This window comes from Lates calcarifer, linkage group LG13, assembly GCF_001640805.2.
Source record: "Lates calcarifer isolate ASB-BC8 linkage group LG13, TLL_Latcal_v3, whole genome shotgun sequence".
Lineage (NCBI taxonomy): Eukaryota > Metazoa > Chordata > Actinopteri > Centropomidae > Lates > Lates calcarifer.
In genome coordinates, this window is record NC_066845.1 from 10,814,603 (window position 1) to 10,829,744 (window position 15,142).

General features: G+C 41.9%; 3 protein-coding genes across 5 annotated transcripts; 1 reads left to right on the forward strand and 2 right to left on the reverse strand.

Moving 5' to 3' along the window:
- The first annotated feature begins 42 nt into the window (after positions 1-42).
- Positions 43-1,913, forward strand: mmab (metabolism of cobalamin associated B). The gene is made up of 9 exons (XM_018668502.2): positions 43-211; positions 544-602; positions 696-789; positions 884-941; positions 1,041-1,113; positions 1,209-1,306; positions 1,398-1,462; positions 1,579-1,638; positions 1,721-1,913. The coding sequence occupies exons 1-9, from the start codon at positions 108-110 to the stop codon at positions 1,803-1,805; spliced, it is 696 nt and encodes a 231-aa protein (XP_018524018.1). The 5' UTR covers positions 43-107; the 3' UTR covers positions 1,806-1,913.
- On the reverse strand, positions 934-5,837 carry aldh3b2 (aldehyde dehydrogenase 3 family, member B2). Of its 2 annotated transcripts, none has more exons than XM_018668498.2 (11): positions 5,451-5,837; positions 4,780-4,975; positions 4,552-4,662; positions 4,107-4,227; positions 3,923-4,008; positions 3,359-3,440; positions 2,881-3,270; positions 2,612-2,778; positions 2,411-2,510; positions 2,067-2,325; positions 934-1,092 (listed from the first exon to the last, which is right to left on the reverse strand). In XM_018668498.2, the coding sequence occupies exons 1-10, from the start codon at positions 5,501-5,503 to the stop codon at positions 2,126-2,128; spliced, it is 1,506 nt and encodes a 501-aa protein (XP_018524014.1). In that variant the 5' UTR covers positions 5,504-5,837; the 3' UTR covers positions 934-1,092; positions 2,067-2,125. The 2 variants fall into 2 exon arrangements, with proteins under 2 accessions (XP_018524014.1, XP_018524011.1); XM_018668495.2 differs by lacking the exon at positions 5,451-5,837 and adding an exon at positions 5,061-5,352.
- Positions 5,838-5,903: 66 nt separating this feature from the next.
- On the reverse strand, positions 5,904-15,012 carry ube3b (ubiquitin protein ligase E3B). 2 transcript variants are annotated; one of them, XM_018668492.2, is made up of 28 exons: positions 14,918-14,992; positions 14,596-14,826; positions 14,242-14,410; positions 13,963-14,080; positions 13,693-13,752; positions 13,495-13,599; positions 13,305-13,401; positions 13,108-13,193; positions 12,911-12,993; positions 12,706-12,811; positions 12,505-12,625; positions 12,222-12,399; positions 11,853-12,019; positions 11,566-11,733; positions 11,293-11,464; positions 11,095-11,213; positions 10,872-10,986; positions 10,649-10,748; positions 10,449-10,568; positions 10,182-10,358; positions 9,972-10,082; positions 9,734-9,871; positions 9,559-9,624; positions 9,415-9,473; positions 9,081-9,263; positions 8,720-8,831; positions 8,530-8,622; positions 5,904-8,447 (listed from the first exon to the last, which is right to left on the reverse strand). In XM_018668492.2, exons 3-28 carry the CDS (start codon positions 14,400-14,402, stop codon positions 8,256-8,258), a joined length of 3,207 nt encoding a protein of 1,068 aa, XP_018524008.1. In that variant the 5' UTR covers positions 14,403-14,410; positions 14,596-14,826; positions 14,918-14,992; the 3' UTR covers positions 5,904-8,255. The 2 variants fall into 2 exon arrangements, with proteins under 2 accessions (XP_018524008.1, XP_050931084.1); XM_051075127.1 differs by having other exon boundaries at positions 14,641-15,012.
- Between the last annotated feature and the right edge of the window lie 130 nt (positions 15,013-15,142).

Here is a 15,142-nt window from a genome sequence, read left to right on the forward strand (position 1 = left end):
ACCAATCGTGCGATTAAAAAGAAACGCCCATAAACTACGGACACATTGGAGGGACATAAGACATTACCTGTATCTTTCACCCTTAGCTGTTAGCAAGTAGCTTGAACATGGCTTCGTTCATTATCAAACCTGTTCACCTCCGCTGTGTTGTAAGGACAGGCAGGATCTTAAGCCAGCATCGGACAGGGAAAACGTTGTGTTCAGACAGAAGGTAGCTGTACATCCCTGCTCTTTGTCAGAGTATATGTGCAAAGTGTTGAGCTCCTCTTTATGTCACTTGTGTGCCTGCCTGTGTAATATAGCAAAGTGCTGGCTAGGTAGCTGCAACACAGGGATGTGTAGAAAAGTATGTAACATATAGGTACTTTTAGCACAAATGGCATGATTCTTTATATTGAGCTGGAGTATTGTTAAGACCCAGTGAAACAAAAAATACATAGTTATGCTATTGCGAACCTGCATTATATCTTACTATGTATCAGATATATGTCAAAAATCATTTAATCTTTCAATCTTCCTCTCTCTCTTCTTTTTCCCCAACAGTTACACCACTGAAGGAGACAACAGAATACCCAAAATATACACCAAAACTGGAGACAAAGGTTGTTCTTAAATTTACTAGGAAAACAATACACACTACACTTCTGTTACAGTATTTTAAAGGTTGACTTCATTCTTGCTGTACCCCCTGAAAGGTTTCTCAAGCACATTTACAGGAGAAAGGAGACCAAAGGAAGATCATATTTTTGAGGCCTTGGGAAATACAGATGAGCTGTCTTCAGCTATAGGGTAAAATCTCAACTATTCAAATGTTCAGTTCTTTTTAACACTAGTTCTTTAATCTGCCGCACCTGACTTGACTGTGTTGAATTGTGCATTACAGCTTAGCCAGAGAATTTTGCCTTGACAAAGGTCACACATTCACAGATCAGCTGGACAAGGTTTGATTTTCATCTTGCATTTATTAACCTCTTAAGTGTTGACATTTTGCATTCACCAGTAATAAGATTTCAGACTGTATTTGCTCTTTTTCATTGCAGATACAGTGCATTTTACAAGATGTGGGCTCCAATATCGCCACCCCTCGATCATCTGCAAGAGAAAGTCATATAAGTAAGCACATGTTGGCCAGTCTGACGCAGTAAAATTGTAATTTTATTGTGTCTTGTGCGCTTGAAGATTTCTTTTTTCTGCTTTGTTTTTGCAAGAGAGAACTAAATTTACTGCTCAGCCAATTACAGACCTGGAGACCTGGATTGATAACTTTACGAAAGAACTCCCTCCACTGACCAACTTCATTTTACCTGTAAGCCCTTTTGTGCATCTATATAGATGCAATTCTTATGAGAGACCAGGTTTTTCTGTTGTACTAACACTTAATGCTTTCTGTTTCACAGTCCGGAGGGAAGAGCAGTGCAGCTTTGCACTTAGCTCGGACAGTCTGTCGGAGAGCAGAGCGCAGGTCAGTTTCATCATGTTCCTTGGTTGTAACATTAGCCTGAATGACTTAAATTGATCCATTTGTCTTGTTTCCCTGGTACACTTGGTTCTGACAGCTCTGTGTTGTTATTATTATAGTGTTGCTCCAATTGTGCGCTCAGGGGAGGCAGATCCAGATGTTGCCAAGTTTTTGAACAGGTCAGTCTAGTGCTTTTAAATTAATATGAGCACAAGGTTCCTCAAAGAAACATGTGATAAATGTCCCTACATTTGCACTCAGGTTGAGCGACTACCTGTTCACTGTGGCCAGATATGCAGCCACAAAGGAAGGCAACGAGGAGAAAATCTACAAAAGAACTGAATGAACAGATTGCCACAGGATTAATAACATGTTTGTTTGTGGGATGGCTGATTCAGATACGTTGTAGTTGTATTGTAAATATATTAATAAATGTGAATGAGGCACAAAATTGTTTTCTTGTTTTGATGCAACTTTTTTCTTAGCTTAATCAAAGAGCGTAGGTCATTATAAACTCAATAGTGGCTTAATCTTAAACCATTCAGCTCATACATGAGCATCCAAAATACAGATAATAATACATTTGCATATTAAGACTGTTCATGACCTAGGGGGCACTTGCTTGTCTTCCAGCATGGCTCTGTTACCACCCTCCCACACACACAGTCACAGGATCTGGCACCAGCCCTGGCTCTTCTGGGACAGGGTACTGGCCCATGTCATTAGGGACAGATTGCGGTCCTCATAGGGCGGATAACGCAGATAGGTGACACATTCAAACCGCGTGCCTCTTAGCAGGCATGATTTCCTGTGAGAGAAGGTATCAAAGCTGTAGCGGCCGTGGTAGGAACCTGTTCCACTGGCACCTGCCAAAAAAAAAAAAAAGATTGCTGGCAATATTATCTCACCACTATGTTTAACATAATTTATACTGTGACACAACAAACTTACCCACTCCACCGAAAGGCAGAGCCACCATCAGACTCTGCAGGATGCTGTCATTGGAGCAAAAGCTTCCACTAGAGGTCTCACTCATTAGTCTTGAAATGACCTGCATTGCCAGGAAGGTCAACACATGGTCAGAATACACGCTGGATAATCAAGGTAAAACAATGAATACAAAGTGTTTTTACTTTAATTCTTGCCATGTACCTTACTGTTGTTGGAATATGCATACACACAGAGAGGTTTCTCTTGCTTATTTATGAAGGCAATCGCCTCATCCTCATTGTTTACAGTCAGAACAGGGAGAACTGGGCCAAAAACATCCTGTTGCATGATGGGGTCTGATTCTGCCACATCTGTCAAAATTGTTGGGGCTTCAGATAAACAAAAACAAAAACCGTGAGTGCACAGAGATCAGATACACTGCCTGCATTAGCTGGCTTTGCTTCAAGGAATCCAACACAGAGGATTCTTACCAATATATTTCTCTGCTTCTATCACCTGCCCACCCATAGCCACCTTGCCAGATCTCCACAGCATGTCTCTGGTACGGTTAAATATCTCCAGATTGACCATGCGGCCAAAGCTGCGGGACTCTCGGGGATCGGGACCGTAGAATTGCATCAGACAGCACTTCAGGGCCTGCACCAGCCGTGCTTTGACATCCGCGTGGCACAGGATGTAGTCCGGAGCCACCAAGCTCTGTCCGGCATTGTGGAAACGAGCCCAGGCAAGGCGCTGCGCGGTGGTGGCAATGTCACACTGACAGTCCACGTAACATGGATTCTTGCCCCCCAAAATCAGGGTGACAGGTGTGAGAGTGCGAGCTGCAGCCTGAGCAATCCTGTTTCCCTCCTCTCTGTTTCCTAGGGATTGACAGTCATCCTTTATAAACTAGGAATAATTCAATAAATGTGCATAAACATTTTTTTTCAAGGTGATTTTTATCTTTACCTGTAAAGAAGACATGATCGAATTTGAGTTCCACAACTTCAGGCAAATCACTCGCGCCTGCAAGAATTACATGGAAGCATTCCTTGAGGAAAACAAGAATTTTAGATCAGATCGTTACATTTTAACTCAGTTATTGTAGAACATCTGCAAAAACTGTGCTTTGTGAGTCAGCTTTTCAGTCAGTCTTGGATAACAAAAGATGGAGGATTTCAGATCTGACCTCTAGAAAATCTCATGTTGCATAAAAACTGTTCTGAATCTGTGAATGAAGAACCAAAAGGTATAAGTTTAAGATTTTTTTCAAATAAGTCATTAAGCCACGTGGCTTAAAGCCACTATAAGTGAGGGTGTGTATGTGTGTGTGTGTTGGGGGGGGGTCTCTGACCGCAGCCAGGACCAGGACCACCTAATCCATCAGAATATCCACCAAGCTTTTACAAGACTCAATAGCAGATTGAAAAAGTTACACTTTGTGAGACAATAACACACAGAGACTCTACTGCAACGTGCAAAACTGCCCTCAGTAGAGCAATCCATCCTCCCTGCTCGCTTGAAATTACTCACATTATCCAAGTATAGAGGGATGAGACGATGGAGGAGCTCTGATGTGTGAGAGGTGCATTCAGAGGGGTTGATGATAGCACAGTTTCCTGCACAGATGAACAAAAACATCATCAGCGCCTGTCAGATCTTCTGCACCTCTTGTGTGAATGAGAACTAAATGATTAAATGAATGTGTTTGCTGCACCTGCTGCGATGGCCCCTACCAGCGGCACCAAACACATTTGGACAGGACTAGACCAGGTTCCCGCGATGAGCACCACCCCCAGCGGCTCATTGACCACTAGACACTCGTCCAATGTGGTGGACTAAACCGATCAGACAAGCTCAAAATTAGGTTACAAGTGAAACGGAACACTTGGGAGTGAAAGCTGGCTGGAGTTCATCAGTGCACAGGTTGACTAACAGAGAGGAAATGGCATCAGATATCAAGTGACTCACTTTATTCCCTACAAAAAGGGCAAGGCAACTTAAGTTTTAATCTGCTTTGGCGGGGCTCAGCACAATACATTTCTTTGTAAAAGCAAGACGGAATGTTCCCTCCAAAAAGGTTGCACAAATCAGGAATAATCCCAATAATGTTGTGAAGATGTTGATGGAGGTAATGATCTGCATAAACAGAACAGTCTCACCAGGTTTCTCTCCACATGCTGTGGCTGCATCCATTTCTTAAGGTTGCTGAAAGCATAAAGCGCCTCATTCTTGACAAGGAGCAGCTCAGACATGACCGTCTCAAACCGTGGCTGGTAGGAAAATAAAGAGTGAAGACAGAAAATGCCAAGAAATTACTATTTGGTCCATTATTAGGACCATGGTTTCAATTACAGCACACACACAGACATTGCTCCAGACTGCCTTACCTTATGAAGGTCCCTTCCAAGAGCATCCACAAAGTCACACTCATGTTCCTCCAGCATCCGCACCACGGCCTCCAGCTGAGCCAGTCTGAAGTTCTCCTTGAGCGTGCGTCCAGCTTGAAAAGCAACCCTGGCCCTTCTCAGCAGGTCCACGCACTCCAGAGGGTACGTCTTCAAACACGGCTCCCCCAGCCTGGTCCTGGAACAGTGCAGCCAAATCACTAGTCTCAACACTATGAGTTCAATTAAACACATTTCTCAATCCACAGTTTTGATCACAATACCTTCTGCATGTTAACCTGCCATTCCTCTGACAGGCATAGCAAGCCTTCACTTTTCCACTCATGTGTACGCCAGTCAAAGATTTCTCCACTGCTGGCCTTTCTGAATGGCTTTACTGAGCAGTTAAGCTCATGCATGCACCAGTGGCAGGGAGGATAGTGAAAATCCTAAGAACTCCAGCCAATCAGGTGATGCACATAAAGTAAGAGAGCTGGAGTTTAATCTTGAACTCAGCCACTCCAATGCATCATGCAGAGGAGAACCAAGGTCAGAGGTATCTCGTTCACTTTCCTCATTAATTTAAGGCACGCGCGCACAACTGAAAAATGACTTCACGTAAAACACGACGTGTTTTGCAAGTTTAGATCGCCTCATTAAATTAAGTTATTTACCTGCGCAGCGCTCTGAACCATCGGGCCGGAGAGGGGCTCGGCGGGGTACTCATGGTTATTCTGCAGGTTCAGGTTGAGACAGTTGTTGCAACAACTGCTGTTGGAAATGCTCACAACGGCGCCGTTCACCTCGCATGAGGAGTCACACAGCGAAGGGGACCGAGCACAATGGAGGATATGGCTCAGACGTGCGCATTTACACTATAATCCGCCCCGCGCGTTATTCGGGAAAACAAGAAAATGCGCTGGTGTGAGACATTCTCAATCCCAAAGCCTCCTGTAAATGTTTTAAACCAATTTCTGGTCTTTTACAGAGCAGCAATATACTTCAGTCCCATGTGTGGCTCCACAGTGGTGTTGTGAGCGTGCCTCTAGACTCAGCAGGTGTTTGTAATAATTTCTGAATTGATAGTCGAGGCATCAGTCTGCTTTGACAAAAGGAAAAAACACCCATTATGTGTAAATGATTTAAAGTGGATGATTTATATAATAGTGGTGTACATGATTTAACATTACAGGGGGAAAAGTATTTTACACATGGACAAATATTACATGGAGATCTCCTTCCTATCTTTTTTTTTTTTTTTTTACAACACACTCCATATTGTAGTGCCGCCAGTTTCAAAAACACTTTCAAACAGAGATGAAAACCTTCACAGGATGGGTGGGAACATTTCCAGGATCATTTTTTATTATTCTTTTTTTTTTTTTTTTTTTTTTTTTTGTACTAAAAGAGTGGATATCCAAAGTCAGCATCAGCAGTCCACACTGGTACATTTAAAGTCTGGCCTACTCTTGACATCATTTAAAACAGATGAGTGACCTCATCAGACAAGACAGACGAGCTTTGTGAGGTATCTTTCATCTCACACACTGGATGTTGTGTGTGTGTGTCCTGTAAATCCATTCGCAGTGTTTCCACTTTTTGCTTGAATAGATTTAAAAGGAGGAGAGCTGAAGCGAGAGCCTCCTGACTGATTTGTCAGATTTGAAAATAGCTTAATTTCATTAGTAGACTGAAGGTAAATTTAATACAACCAGTGTTATTTTATATATTTATATAATGGTTGCATTTTAATTATAATCTTCTTTTTTTTGTTAGTGGCCATGATAATACTAGTTAGAAACATGGCAACAATGACCAGTATGCTCTATAGCTTGTGTTACTTATTAACAAAAGTATTCATATTCATTCATGACAGAAAACTTTTTTTTTTTTTTTTTGCATAATAAAGAACTTGGTAAAGATTTGATTTTCTTTTAACCCTTTCTTTGAAAGTTGAAGTCATCTTCCTGGTAAATGACCCGAGAAGTCTCTTCCTTCACTTTATGATGTAGTAGAACCCTGTGTAAAGTGGTACTTAGGCTTATAAGGTAACATTCACCCTCACGTCCCTTTTCCCCGCAGCCACAAACAGCAGAAACGTGTGCAACACTTCCATCTAAAGGGAACATCAATTCAAGCAGTCACATTTGGTTGATGAACTAGTCCATGACATCATGTAGAGAGGTTTTTAAACACCTCAGATTCTTTTCAGCATGGCTTAAAAAGTCCACAGAGATTGGAGGGCGTCGTAGTAAAACCCTCCTCGGTTGATGTTGTAGTTGTAGTTGAAGTCGTAGTACAGTGGTCAGGTTTCTGCGTCTTTTTGTTAGTAGGAGCAGAGGATACCAGGTACATAGCCCCCATTTCTATGGCTTGTTTCCAATATACATGGTTACTGGTTAACAAGTGAAATACGGTCAGACATAGCGAGGGGGGTGGGGGTGGCAATACATGAGGCACTCAGCATTATTCAAAGGTGTAGTGAGAAATCTTAATTTTTACATTAAAGTACAAAGACTAACATCATTGATTGACTTCACTCTTCATTTTTTTGGAGCGCAGGTCAAGAACACACATGGCATGAACTCATCGGTTGTGTCTGCTCTCCTGTGCAGACACAAATAGTGACAAAACATTCCTTTCCAGTTCCAGGACATCTTTTGTTTTTTTGTTTTTTCATTTCAAGAAATCTGTTGCTGCTTCACCACAACTGAGGCAGATGTTCAAGAACATACAGACTGGCAGACCAATGCTCCACTCAGGCGACTGCAGTGTCTTTCAGTGGGGAGAAATGGGAATGAGGTTTGATTTTCTCCGAAATGGGACATAATGTAATCAACACAAGATAACTGCTGTGAGCCACTCCTCCTTCATGGAGGTTGAACACAAGACATTGATTTGTCTTCCATTTATAAAAGATGCATTATGTTCAGCAAAACATTTTAAGACTCATCCAATATCAGCTAAAAGTTGCCTGGATAATGGAGTCCAAGCATGTAAGTATATTAACAATTCATCGCTTGGTTTCACTCGAGTGAGTCAACCGCGTGTCTAATGGCTTGCATTGCATCTGTATTGCTTTCCAGTTCGCTTAAAATGGGAGTGTTAGATCCGAGAATGATTCTGTTAAGCCTGAGAAACAGAGATCTAGCCACTGTATATCCGTATTTCATCAAGTTAAATACACGACATATTGAATTTTTGGAGTGGCAGAGGGAAATGCTTAAAATTGGATTGTGCTGCAGAAACAGCATCCCCATCGATGTGAGCAAGTGAGCTGTAGTAGAGCAGAGCTTATCCAGTTTTTTTTTTTTTAAAAAGAGACAAAAGGAAACTTTGTATGTCCTTCGTGATTCCCCTTTTGTTTAAGTGATGCCCTTTTGACATGACAGGCTCCAGTCCAGGGTAAGCTAAGCCTCTTGCTTGGTTCAAGCTGTTTAATACGAGCCTCCTGTGCAGATTGTCCTGATGCAACGGAGTTAGGAGAGCTCAAAGCCTGTGTTCATGCTGATAGCGTAGCGCAGCTTGTCACGCAGGATGCTCTTCTTGCTGTAGTTGGGCAGCTTGAGCAGGTTGAAGCACGTTGATGAGGTGGGAAGTCGTCCACCAGGTTCCTTTTTGCGGATGGTGAAAAAGCCCCTAAGGACACTGCCGAGGGTGTCTCCCGTGTCCTAGACAAGAGAAATGCTCTGTTAGCAGTTAGCACAACCATAACATATGGATGCACAAATGTAACATCGATTCATTTCTTACCTGATCATCTGAAACTTCCACACAGCGGATGGAGAAAGGTGGTTTGAGGTAGGCAAAACCCAGAAGAGGTGGCCTTGAACAGCTGGTAACAAACTGTAAAAACACATCAAAAATAACAGGAGACAACGGTTAAACCACCTTGTGTTAGAAATTAAAAGCATTTGGCTGTGGCAGACAAAGGACACCTTACTTTAAGGAACATAGCCCTTTCTTCAGCATTAAAGTCACTTGACAGGATGTCCCACAGCCAGATGATGACACGATGGCTGCTGTGAAATCCTCCGTAATAGACTGTGTGTTTCCTGAGAACAAGAGAAAAACAACAGTGATGAGCACTTTAAACTGCTTCTATCAACAGAAAGCAAGATGAGGGAAATATCCCAATTTGGCTTGAGTAGACAACTAAAGTAATTTACAAAAGAAACTTTAATTATAGTCAGTAATAGTATACAGTAATTGTTGTGGTGTGTAGGTACAGGATGGGACTATATCAATCTGATCACATCACCCATAACAGAGATGAAACAAGGCACAAATGAAATGTTACATACTTGAGATCATCTAGATCAATCTCAGCATTGTCTCCTGAGACAAGGCGCTGAACCTCAGGCGTGGAAAACATGTGCAGCCACTCTGGGTTAATGATGCTACGGAAGCCTCGAATGAAAGCTGCAGTTTGCTCCTTAATCTGCGTGTGCATCCGGAAGTGAGCCATTAGGTGGATGTAGCTGATCCTGCAGGAGATTGAGGTCAGAGTTAGATGGTGATTTCTACTGAGTACACAACAGTCAGCAGAAATGAAAGTCAACATTTTAAACTTAAAATAGGTCAGTAGCCTGATTTTCTTTTTCTTTTCTTTTTTTGTCTGAATCTGTGTTTACATACTTGTTTTCATTGGTGACTGGCATGGTTTTCCCCCCAGGTATCAGCTCATGACAGACAAGCTAACAAGGGAACACAAAATGTAACTTTTAACTTGATGATTTTATGTATTCAGCTACAGTGCATCGTATCATTTTCCATCCTTACCTGCCCCATGACATCCTCATCATAGGATAACGTCAGTCCTAGATCCCCTACATCTCCATCATAGCGCTGAAAAATGAAATATGAAACATCCGCTCAATGTTAGAAACCACACTACGAAGACATGAGCTATAGATGATAACTTGGCAAATTTGTCCAAGTGTACTTTTTCTCTGACCTTGATGGAAGTGAGGTTCTTGTAAAACTCAGAGTCCAGAGAAGGAAGCTCGTCAATGGAGCTGTAGAAAGTGCTGTGGTGGTGACCCAAGACTTGACTAAGGAAGAAGGAGGCAAACGGGACGTCCACAACAATGCCCTGAAAACACAGAAGTAACAAGAATATGGTCATTGAAGATCACCTAAAACACTGTGTTTGGAGTGAAGAAATTGGGCATTTCTTCAGAGATGAAATGTACCTCGTAGACTGCTTTCCCGAGCATCTTCCCCACAAACTCAAACAGCTGCAAATGGTTCTCATGGATGTAAGATGTGGGTGACGGATACAGCCTTTCATTTCCACTTGTAGTCTACAAAAAAATAAGCATTGTATCATTTAAGACGGTATAATCAAAGTCGGCAGCAGAGGTGTGGTGGTTTAAAAATAGCACACTATTTGCCTGAATTACCTTGAACAGGTTGAGAGCAGGATTGAACACTTTCTTAATGATCTCCTCTAGAAACTCTTTGAAAACACCATCTTGATCGATACCAGCCTCATCCACTCCCAGGTCATTTACAAACTTCACACGAATGACGCCCTTTATAGAATTCACTGGTAGCCTGCGGAGCTGATCATATCCATCCTAAGAGGAGAGAGGTAAGAATTATCTTCGGATGACCAACGTACTTTAACACTTTCAAACTTTGCTCTCAAAATCCGATTTGTTTGTTACCTCCAACATCCGAGAGCGACGAATGGTAATATGGGTGACGTGTGGCGAAGCAGAGCTCGTCTCTACCAGTCCTAAACTTTCTTTTTCCTTTGTTACGATGTTCCTGAACAGCAGCACCCTCTGAAATGTGGAGGGAAAACAATTATGCAACTGTAAACGAAAATAACACTGCCTGAAATTAAAGGATCCCGTTTACTGACATTTTTATGTGGAATGACATGAGGGATGTACTGCAGTAAAAGCTGGGCTCTCTTCTTTCCTTTCTCCAGCTCTTGGAACAACAAGCTGGGCTTCAGGTCCCTGAACACAACATCACAAAGATGTAAAGACGAGCTTTAATCACAGAGCAGTCTTTCTTTGAAATAGAGGGCTGGTGTGTTTAGGATATCAACAGCTATTTAGTGTTTCAGAGTTTGTATTTACTTGCGTAGCCAGTGGTCATCAGGGGTGAACCTTCGCCTGCAGTCTCGCTCATAAAGCACCATCAGCCAGCCATGAACACTGTGGAACAACTCTAGTTTCTCTCCCTTAGCATTTTCTATTAAACACAAAACAGCTTTTCAGTAAAAATAAAAAAAAAAACACTTTTAATTACGGTAGATGCCATCATCGTATTTTTCAAGATTCACTGAAGTCACATGCTCACCTAGGATGCCATCCCATATCATCTTGTACACAAATGTGTTCAGAAATGAGGAGATGGTGATGAGTTCCTCTATCTTGAAAGATGTTTGTTCTTCATAGACTTCAATGTCATCCAGGATTCTGTAACACATTCACAGTATGTTACAAAATGTTGCGGCTAAATTGGGCATCTTATGCACAACATAGTACTACATATTACGTGATAAGGTGCCGTGAGCAGTCACAGAAGAGCATGAGCATAGACAGGAGCTGCTTGGACTCTTCAGTGTCATTGTTCAGACACTCCATGAAGAGTTTGAGGCCTCCCTGAGGACCGAGCTCACAGATGAAGGCCCAGAGTTTGGGCAAGAGGTCGTCTAGATGGGTCAGACCTGCAGAAAAACAGAGAATGTGCCTTGACATACTCCATGATGAAATCTCCAAGGTGTATCAAAATACTGTATATTTGAATAATCTAAAAAAATGTACTGACCTGTGAGTATCTGGAGGCGTATTTGTGTCAGTGTAGACAGAGCTGTCTGGTAGAGCACACAGATGCTGCACACCTTCTGAACTTCAGCTGAGTCGACTCGCTTCCCTCCCACTGGTTTCAGGATGTTTCTCACAGAGGCTGACTTTTGAAATGCTCGCTTGAAGAGATCTGTCAACACACAGACACAAAAACACACAAGGGATGCAGTGTACTTTCAAGAAACTTTTAACCCAAAAGACTTGTTACTTATTTTAAAATATTACAGTAAGTTTAGGTTTATGACTCACTTTTAACTGGTAGATTGTTTTGTGACGTGCTAGGCTGCGGAGGTGGGGGAGTGGGCTCTTGGCTCTCCAGCTTTTTAGAGAGGACATCACTGAAGAGCGTTCGAATGACAGAAACACCCCATAGGTATTGAAGCTGTTTGGTGACCAGCGGCATTGACTCATTCAGGCTACAGAGAACGAAGGACAGAAAAAGTGAGGTCTTCATCAGAAACCAGCAGGCAGCCTGATGAGGCCTATCAAGCCATCTTTGTGATCTAGTGTTTTATTTGTGCAATATCTGTTAGTTAAGTTAAAAGGACCCAGCTTATTATTTTCTACTAATTTTTTAGTTTCTGAATCCATTTAAATAAACATATCCCTTTTACTGACCCATAGTCTACGGTTTGTGAGAACCAGCCCAGGACAGGGTGCCAGTGGGTAAGGTTGGACTTCTTTTGGGATACATATCTCTGGCAGTAGGACAGCATGTCAGTCAGGTCCTTCACAAAATGGCTGGCTTCCTCTTCAAGGACTTTCTCATTAAGGTAACCCAAGTGAATCAAGTTGCCTATTGAGCAAAAGTGCAGTAGGAAGGGTAAAATTAGCAGTCCACAGGACACACAGTGATTCTCTGATGAAAAGAGCATGCCTGTATTTATGCAAAATTCCATACCAAGTAAGCAGAGCGTATGGCTCCCCTCGAGACACACACAGATGTCCGAGCACTGTTCTTCCCGACTGAGAAACAAAATGAACTTCCGCAGGAGGTCATGCGTCTGGATGGATGCCATACACTGTTGAGACAGAGCAGATATTAAAACCTCCTCTCTAACAGTTCAAATTGTACTCGCGTTATATGTGACGTGGCTTTTACCTCTGGAGTAAGCACACTGAGGTGGGATACGACAGCTGGAACTGACATGATGTGAATGAGGAATGATCTTAGCAGGTTATCTGAGAAGTGAGCGGCAATGACCGGCCTAAAAAAATAAAGCAAAGCAAATAAATCCTTAAAACACAAGCAAATTGGATGTAACAGAATTGGATTTTCTCTGTAAAATCACCAGCTTCTGGCTCACCTTAATGACAAAGTGAAGATAGCTGTTAGAGTGCCTTTGGACAGAGATGGTTTAGAACGAGCCAAGCCATTGGTCAGCAAGATCTAAACAACAACAACAAGAAAAATCAACACAATATACAACAAGTATTATTAATAAAATTACAGTTGGCACTAAAGAAGAAAATAGGTAACACAGTATGAACTGTAATACTGAACCTGCAGCACTGAATAAAATCCCTTTTGATTGAGATGGCCCATGATATTTTCACAGATCCTCATCAAAGCAGGTCTGAGAGCCTCTCCTAAAATAATGAGGAGAAAACATTATGTTTTACTTTGCAAAAACCATACCCTACAATAACAAAAGATGTGTTTATATAACAACAACAACCTCAGCTTGACTTGAGACCTACCCTTCCCTCGGACTATCCGCCAGGTTGAAGTGTCCGTGAAGGTCACCAGCATGGTGAGGTACAGCGTTACCAATTTATTGTCCTGAAGTATGTCAGGCTGCAAATCACAAGACACAGAATGACACCATGCACCGTGTCTACAATGGAATGAATAGCAAAACACATTTTTCCTTTTCAAATCAAAACTAACCTTTAAATTTTTCAGCAGCTGACAGCAGGTCCACAGCACATCTTTTATCTGCTTGAGCCAGGGAATGGTGAGGTCTTTGGAGAGAGCCAAGGACACATACCAGACCTGGGAGCCAAATGTAAAAACAAGCTGTCACTGAGACAAAAATCACATATAAGGATGGTTTAAATGTACAAGGTAAAATGTCAGCACACTCACTTTAGGTTCATTTTCAACTTCCATGCTGGCAAGGATAGCACGACAAAGCTTTTCAAACCTCTGTGTGATGCACAAAATTAGACCCATTCAAGTCAGACAGCCCAGGACAAGAATCTTAACTATGCCTGTTATGTTTAAACAGAACTCCACAAAAAATAAGAATTAACAAGTTATATAAAAAACATTTTATAAAAGTGAACTAACTCTACTACTTGTATGCTACTCATTGTTATTAATATGATAATCAAAACAGCATAGCCAGTAGCTCACCATCTTATCCTCTTGGCGATATATGAATAGTAATTTCCGAGCAATTTTGAAAATTGAAAGTGCATTTCTTTTTGATGAACCAGTTTCAGACACTTGGAAATAGTCATCAACCTCTTTCCTAGTGAAACACAAACAAAATATAGATCAAACAATCATGCAAACATAAAACTGAGTTGTAAAAGCTCCATTTCAATCTATTATTGAATCATTCACTCATGCTGGGCACAACAAACATAGTGGACTCAAAGCTCTTCAAACCATACGTGAAATGTGCACTACCTTATTTGCTTCTGGAGCCTGCAGCGACAGAGAAATCTCCTGACCAGAGCTTGGATGTGGATTGCTGCTCTCTCCTTCTCCTTTTGCCCCTTCCTCTCCTCCCTGGCCTGCCTGGCTTTGTCCAGGAACTCGGTCTTGGAGCTTTGAGGTACACTAAACATTGTGCACCCTAGAAAATACGAATTTAAACCACTTAGCTACAGTACAAAACTATAACCTGATAAACAGCTTGCTTGTATTGATAACACTTTGACAGCGGCTTCAGAGTAAATAGAATCTGTGCCTGTGATAAAACAGCATCCCAGCAACTGCGTTTCTTCACACTGTTTTGAGTGAACATAGCAGTGAACTTACCTGCGATATTCCTCAAATGAAGTTTTGTCTGGCCTTCAGGCTCACCTGGCGCTATACCTCCTCAGTCATTTGGTTGTCCTTGAGTTCCGAGCAGGAGGAAAGCCAACTGAAACACGAAGACTAACTTGCCATCTCTCGGGCAACGGGGCGATCCAGTAAAGATGGAGCTGGGTTGGTTAGCTCACGGGGCTAGTTCGCCGCTTGTCGGCTTGATGCTGCCTCGAACTGAATCTTTTCACATTAATTTAGCGATAGTTATCATCGTTGCGGGGTTGGGTTTGATTCTGTATCAATGACAGCTTCAAAAACACAGGGAACATACCGTTTCGAAATGTAAACAATGAGAGGAGATCCGTACATTGACTGCAGCCATTAATCCCATGTGTCGCATTAAATGATTCCGGGTAGTGTTTGTCTTCATATATAAATTGTTAAATGAGACTATTTATGGTTAGAAGGTCTGAGATACGCCAAAACATTTGTGTTCGTGTTATAACGACAGCAACTTTGTATTTCTTTTGTTGGAAAAAGCTTTAAAGCTGGGTGT

What these genes read in the sequence shown, in the direction of transcription:
- mmab (XM_018668502.2), top strand. Translation starts at nt 108, where the DNA reads ATGGCTTCGTTCATTATCAAACCTGTTCACCTCCGCTGTGTTGTAAGG. An exon ending in TCACAGATCAGCTGGACAAG is followed by an intron (nt 942 to 1,040) that starts GTTTGATTTTCA and finishes TTTTCATTGCAG; the next exon opens with ATACAGTGCATTTTACAAGA. An exon ending in TGTCGGAGAGCAGAGCGCAG is followed by an intron (nt 1,463 to 1,578) that starts GTCAGTTTCATC and finishes TTATTATTATAG; the next exon opens with TGTTGCTCCAATTGTGCGCT.
- aldh3b2 (XM_018668495.2), bottom strand. Translation starts at nt 5,122, where the DNA reads ATGAGTGGAAAAGTGAAGGCTTGCTATGCCTGTCAGAGGAATGGCAGG. An exon ending in AGAAGCAGAGAAATATATTG is followed by an intron (nt 2,779 to 2,880) that starts GTAAGAATCCTC and finishes GTTTATCTGAAG; the next exon opens with CCCCAACAATTTTGACAGAT. An exon ending in CATATTCCAACAACAGTAAG is followed by an intron (nt 2,511 to 2,611) that starts GTACATGGCAAG and finishes CTGGCAATGCAG; the next exon opens with GTCATTTCAAGACTAATGAG.
- ube3b (XM_051075127.1), bottom strand. Translation starts at nt 14,402, where the DNA reads ATGTTTAGTGTACCTCAAAGCTCCAAGACCGAGTTCCTGGACAAAGCC. An exon ending in TCAGTGTGCTTACTCCAGAG is followed by an intron (nt 12,626 to 12,705) that starts GTAAAAGCCACG and finishes CTGTCTCAACAG; the next exon opens with TGTATGGCATCCATCCAGAC. An exon ending in CCAGTCACCAATGAAAACAA is followed by an intron (nt 9,264 to 9,414) that starts GTATGTAAACAC and finishes AATCTCCTGCAG; the next exon opens with GATCAGCTACATCCACCTAA.